Source organism: Staurois parvus, unplaced genomic scaffold (genome assembly GCF_062004578.1).
Source record: "Staurois parvus isolate SC_StPar_1 unplaced genomic scaffold, SC_StPar_1.0 ptg000159l, whole genome shotgun sequence".
Taxonomy (NCBI): Eukaryota; Metazoa; Chordata; class Amphibia; order Anura; family Ranidae; genus Staurois; species Staurois parvus.
Genome location: NW_028317955.1, coordinates 51786 through 58778, shown reverse-complemented (window position 1 = coordinate 58778; position 6993 = coordinate 51786). Strand labels below are relative to the sequence as shown.

Genomic DNA, 6993 nt, shown 5'->3' with positions numbered 1-6993 from the left:
AAGAACTAACCTAACTTGGCCAGTCTGAAGTGTTCTATTATATATAGCTTTTAATCAGAAAAAAGGGGGCTTTTTAAAGGGCCACTGCATCTTTATTATATCATGGTTTTCAAAGAGCAATATACATCAAAGGATTAATAAAGGTGCTTTCAACAGACCGTCTGATCAGATCCATTTATCTGTTCTTCAGGTGGATCTGAAAGTAAGCTCCATGTTAGCTTATGGGCAAGTGGTCTGCGTCCTCTGCCATGTTTTTCAGTAATAAGCACGATGGATCTTCGATAAAAGGATGTTACCAGATGCATGTTTGTTTACATCAGCCTGCCCAGGGACCCAACATGGGACAGCTAAAGGAGAACTAAACCCAAGAACAACAATGTAATACCTTGAAGCTTACAGTTCTTAGATGTGGTGGCTGCCTTGGTTTTCTATTTTCAGCGAATGAAGAATATAATGGTTGATATTCTTCAGTGAAGCTCACAGGAAGTAACAAGGACATTGCATTTCTGACAATATCTTCCTTTCTAGCTATCTTCTGTAAACCACCAATTGCTCTGCTACCCATGTAATAGTGATGAAGAGATATGGAGGTGTTTGTAGTCCAGGAAGAAAGAATCCTTGGGTGACAATCATGACTCCTTCCATAGATACAGTGGAGGAGTGATGTAGCCAATCAGGAAAAAAAGTGTGTTATTTACAGGATTACCAGGTGAAAAAGAAAAGAAGTTTGAAGAGAAAAAAAAAAAAAAACAACTGCAGCCACCACAGCAAGGACTAGTAAGTTACCTTCAATAACAGATGCGCCTGCTGTGAGTGCTATATAAACAGCATGTAGCATCAGCTCCCAGAAGAAATTTAGGTCAGGCCACTCCCAGGAAGCCTTGTATTTTATGAGTGAATACAAGGCTGCCTCTGATTGGCTGAGGTGGCGATCGTGATGTCACCTGCCCGCCACTCCACCTCAACCAGTCAAAGGAAGCCCTTGTACTCGTTCAGAAAATAGAAAGCTTCCTATGAACTCAGCCAGACTTGATTTTTGTTCCAGGAGTGGAATGGGAAGTCCCCGTCCTGCTGCTAGAACCCAGCATTGTATACTGTATGGAGCTGATGCTACACCGCACCTATAGCTGCACTTGTTAGTGAAGGTAATCATTCATTTGCACCAGTTTGGTCCAAATGAACTATTTTAGAATGACTGATACTGGATAAAATTGAATTCCCACTCCAGTTTTCTGACTTGCATTGTAGGGTAGCAACCAAAATATGTATCTAAATCCAAAAGACAAAAATGAGACCAAACTACGAAAATCTATTTTTATATTAAGTTATCACAACAAGTCTAAAATACATTGGTTAAATAAAATAGAAAAAAAAAAAACATATCCAGAAATCCTTGTTAAAAAAAAAAAAAAATTATAAAATAAACAACTCGCTGCGGACAGTTTTTTTTGCTCCGGCTTAGTATAAAAATTAGAATTCTTTTTTTTTTAACGCCTCACGAATCAGTGCTGAACCCATCCAGGGCCTGCAGGGCTATGGACATTGAGAAGGTAACATGAGAGGAGTGTGAGCATTGAGTTAGTCATTATTCTTTGATGTCTTGGCACAGATACTGCAGGCTGGTATACATCAGTCATTATGTATCCACTCCAAATGAACATCCACATCAGTAACACAAGGCAGTTCCATTGGCGCCTGTAAATCATTAGCTATCAATTCTTCTTTGTTGAACATTGAATGTTCTTAGTCCGTACCTAGGAAAGTGATGTAGCTGAAGAGTATGGTATGCCACCGATACGTGAACAAGGTCAGCTTGTGGAGTCACTTCTCTTCGCTTTATGAGATGACGACAGCAGCTAAAAACGTGACACACAGGAGAACGTGTACCAATAAAAGCACAGAGAATCCAATTGAGCGTAAACGGTCAGCAACCTTTGAAATGTCCAGTTTTGTCCAAGGGTAAGGAAGCCAGATCATCAAGGAAGATATAGAGACCCCTTATTAGTAATACTGGGCAGGAGGGTACACCACCTGCGCCTCTTACATGTCCTCTTGTCCCTCACACTTCACTCTCGGTGGCAGGCATGTGCTTCCCTCTCCAGCCGGTATCCGGTAAAGAGACCCGACGTTCGGGGCTTGGTGGCAGTGTGACACTGCCCGTCTCTGACTGCTCTTCCTGTAGCAGCTGTTGCGTTTCAGTCAGGTCGAGCGAGGCGGTGCTGGCTTGTAAAGACACAGTGTCCGTCTTAATGCACACGTGGTCCCGAAGGATGCTGGCTCGGGATGGCTTCACCTGCTTGAGGTCATCCCATTCGCTTTCATCCCCAGACAGTAAACCGAAACCCTCCAAGATTCTGATCTTCTCCTTGGTGAAGCCGTTGTCAGAAACAGCCTGTAACGGGAAGTAGACATTAGGTGGTTGGGGTGACCAATGCAGTGCACCCACCGAAGTGCGGTGTAGAGAAACCAACAATGTTAAAGCCAAACTCTGGGAATTGGACAATTCTACCTCCGCAGTGGACTTCCCCTCTGCCTGTTTGTGAAGTCGGGGGGGTGCAGAGATCAGGTGCATTACTTGCCTAATAACTGCAAATTTTGTGCATCCATGAGACTTATTCACTCCCTTGTTATCTCTCGCCTTGACTATTGTAACTCCCTCCTCATTGGCCGACCTCATCGCAGGCTATCCCCTCTTCAGTCTATCATGAATGCTGCTGCCAGACTCATCCACCTTACTAACCATTCCGTATCTGCCATCCCTCTCTGCCAATCCCTCCACTGGCTTCCCACTGCCCAATGGATAAAATTCAAAACATTAACAATAACATATAAAGCCATTTATAACTCTGCCCCAAATTACATCACCGATCTTGTCTCCAAATATCACCCAAACCGTCCTCTCCGCTCCTCGCACGACCTCCTGCTCTCTAGTCTCCTCCTCCCATGCTCGTCTCCAGGACTTCTCCAGAGCTTCCCCCCATCCTCTAGAACTCTCTACCCCAATTTATCAGACTATCGCCTACTCTGCTTACTTTTAGGCGATCTCTGAATACCTATCTCTTCAGGGAAGCCTATCCTGCCTTCAGCTAATAATGGAATCTTCTACTCCTCCTACCACTCCATCCCCCACAGTTATTACCTTTTGTACCACTAGCCCCTCCCTCTTAGATTGTAAGCTCCAAGGAGCAGGACCCTCCTTTCCCTCTTGTATTGAACTGTATTGTTGCTGTATTGTCTCCCGTTATACTGTAAAGCGCTGAGCAAACTGTTGGCGATATATAAATCCTGTATTATAATAATAATAATGAGACTGCTCCAGTGCTGCTACTCCGCTAAGGCACTTTGGGTAGTAGTTGCATGCTCACTTCCACCATGTACAGTGCAGGGTTAAAGTGGTGATAAACTTAGACTTACTATATGCTTACCTGTAGGGCAAAATAAAAAATGTAAGTACTGTATTGTGATTATCTACTAAACCTGCAGAGCCATCGGCTCCAGCTGAATATGTCACTGCGCATGCGTAGTACGCTCTTCATTCAGGGCACAAGTAGTGCAGCAAGTACTGTGCCAAGATAGTGACTCCTGTGCACATGCGTTAGAGTGACGTCATCACAATCATTCAAACGGCCTGAGAGTGCGAACCCAGAAGGAAAACCAGGCATAGATGGAAGTGCCAATGTAGTACATACAACCACAATATGGCACAAACCTGCAGTAGCCCTATTAAAAACAAAATAATGGAGAACATTTACTACCACTTTAATAGCCGTGCACTATGACGATGCCAAGGGACTACACAGCCTGCAACTTTAGGCAAAAGAACAGCACTGGAGACTGCAGGAAAGGGTAAGTATTACACCCGATCTATTCATCCCATTGAACCCTTGCAGTGTGGGGACGTGAGGGGCACTGCAAAGGGTTCAATTACGCTTGCACTGCAAAGGTAGATTGTCTTATTCCTGGAGTTCCATTGTAAAGACCGTATAGCAACGTTGCAGCCCAAGAAGAGTGTGACAAATGAAGACATTTTTTTCTTGGTCAGCAGTAAAGAAAAGTCACAACCAAATGCAGAAAATGGACACAAAAGCATAATGTGCTGAGAGCTCAACAAGAGAAACCACAGATGTAAAGCTACCCACACAAAGGCACAAATGATCATTCACATCTGATAAAGGAGCATGTGTGGATCAGAGAGGAGCATGACAACTTGCAGATCAGCCATTTAGGGCTAGAAAAAGTTTGCTTGCCTGCAGACTAGGAAATGTATAGAATTATCTACTGACATCAGATCTCTTGCTGAGATTGCGGGAAGCTGTCATTGCTGTTGGGCCATCATCCTTAGCCAATGGCAGCAAATGGTGAGCGCTTTTCAAATTAAAGGATAGGTTCACCGTTCAAAACAATGTGAATTTATTTATTTATTTTTTTTTAAGAAGAAAAAATGTGCATTTAATATTTTTATTTATTTATTTTACAGTTGAACTTGGAGAGAATTGCACCCACGAACAGTGATTCGCAGGTGCAATTTCAGGTTCCTGCAGAAGCTGCTGAGAGCGGTCTGTCCCTATCCCTGTACAGAGAGTTACTCAGATTCAGGTACTGTTTGTGAATTACCAGGATGCTGGTCAGACTGTAAATATGGGTGTAACATGTTACAGGGGGTGAATTTATTCTTTAAAGCCCAAACTCCAAAAATTTGACAAAGAGACCCTTGTAGTAGCCCCCCATCCAACAGTGCAAAGGTTAACTGAATGTTAAAGTAGTTTTTTTTTTACTCATACTTACCTAGGTGGACGCAACATCAATCCGATGCTGCATATGTCCCCCTCCAGCTCTAAGGCTGAGAACTGAGTGATCAAGCTCCGCCGATCGCTCAGTTTTCCTTGCCACTCTGAGCAGTGAGACGTGACTGTCAGTCTGTGCTGTCTACTCTGCCACAAGGAGGAAATTGTGAAATCATCCATCTGCCTCTCCACGTGGGCCAATCAAAAGAAGCTTTGTATTCATTAATAAAAATACAAGGCTTATCCTGAATAGCAGAGAAGAACTCAGCCTGACTCTTGAATTTCAGCAGCAGATGGGAAGCTGCCTGTACTGCTCTGAAACATTGCACCACTTATTGTACATAGCTAGCTTTACTTCAGTATATTAAAGCACACGCAGTCGCCACATCATTCTGTAATGGAAAGAGTTGGTTTGGGCCAGCTTGGCCAAAACCTACTATTGAAAGTGAAAGGAAAGCCGGGAACTCTACTTTCAAATTTTAAATAGACTGGGGAAGGGTTGGGCCCTCTGTGAAATTTTAATTGTTGTTTGTGTCCCCATTGGGGAGATTGAACCCTTTATTTGTCCCGGTGATCATTGCCAAAGCAAAGTGTGCTGACTAAAAGCAACCAATGAGTATTCCATGTCTGTCAATCGGAATTATATTGGTTGCTGAAAATTACAATACATTGCACATAGTTTCTGCCCTTTATACCACCTGGTTACATAAGCCTGATGGTTTTCCCACAATGGGAAATGTGAATATTGTGAACCTCACTTAATGGTTTCCATTTTATTTTTACAGTTATACTTCTATGGTCAAGAACTGATACATTAGCACAGAGACAAGTGATACACATGACCATCGAGTCTGCAGAAAATCAACAGCAAATTGAGCTTATGTTTGATAAGTATACCACATGCTCACACAGTTAGAAAAGAGGACCCAGATTCCAAAAGGGATATCCTTGGCAGCTCATTGTAATATGTTTTCCAGATGCCTCACAGACCCTTGTATGAGATAAAACAGAAACGGAAAATGATCCAGGCTTTCAAGGAACCAAATTGGCTTGTGCCTTTACTCCGTGAAAGGATTTACGTAGTACTAGATTTTTATTTTTTTTTTTATTTACATGGTCCCATAGATTCCTCTTGCAGAGTGTATTGCTTGCATTGACTAACCCTCTACTCTCTTCCTCATTCTTACATTTGGCAAGCATGCAAGCTGGGTGTGCCATATGAAGAACATCATAGGTATATGTATATCTTATGCTTGGGCCATGGAAAGGCCAATAAAAAATTATACTTGCGCATGAACACATCTCAATGGTGATGGATTCAACTGCCCATCTTGCATACTTTTTTTGCAATAAAAGTGGTGTGGCACTTTTACCGGCAAAAAAAAAAATCAGCACACCTGACTAACCTGAAAAATATGTTTATCACACTCAGCTGACCCAAACTTACCCCTTGACCTAACCCCTTACTTGAACCTATTAATGATCCTGGCCATACACAAATAAAGTCCATAGAGCCCTCCCCCATCTATACTAAATAGCCTGGATGGACGAATCTCCTGCTGTCAGCGGTTGTATATTCAACATAGCTGGTTGGCTGAAATCACTATCCAGATGACTTTGTTTCTACAGATTTCTTTTGATTTCTTAATGGAAATTTGTCAAACTGGTTGGTGTCCGCAGGGCCACCTATGGCTCAAATTTTGATTGATTTGCAGCAATCCATAAAAATTTGAGCCATGTACGGTCAGCTTAACTCTTAAACGACCCAATCTGTTTTGTAACAAAGGCAGGTCCATGCAATAGAAGAGGTATTATTTCCACCAGGCTGTGTCTTTTATCCCCATCCCCCCCATTCTAGTGCTACAGCTTCATCAGACCTTTCAGCATTCAACACCTCTGGGAGGGTGGGATGCCTAAGGCCTCGTTCACACAGATGTACCACAGCGAACACCTATGCAAGGGCCACGTTTACCCACATGAGGATACACAGGGGTTTCGTGCATCCCTGTGCAGGCAATCCTCTTCATGTCAGTTGGGATGTAGTGGTTGCACGGACATAGCTGATGCTCCCAATTTGATGTCTGCAGGTGCAAATTCCCAAATTCACACTATCTGCATTCGAACTGCGCACCAACACGGCTGACAAATTAGGAGCAGCGGTTGCGTCCATGCAGCAACTACGTTTGAACTGTCATGAATGGGACTACCT

At 43.1% G+C, this 6993-nt stretch overlaps 1 protein-coding gene across 1 annotated transcript in view; it reads right to left on the bottom strand.

Annotated features, from left to right (window-relative positions):
• Positions 1-1300: 1300 nt before the first annotated feature.
• LRP4 (LDL receptor related protein 4) overlaps positions 1301-6993 on the bottom strand; it is a gene marked incomplete at its 5' end in the record, with an annotated part of 53583 nt that continues 47890 nt past the window's right edge. Inside the window, one exon of the mRNA XM_089675918.1 lies at positions 1301-2392. Coding sequence (XP_089532044.1) covers positions 2060-2392 — 333 coding nt within the window. The remainder of the gene's footprint in view (positions 2393-6993) is intronic.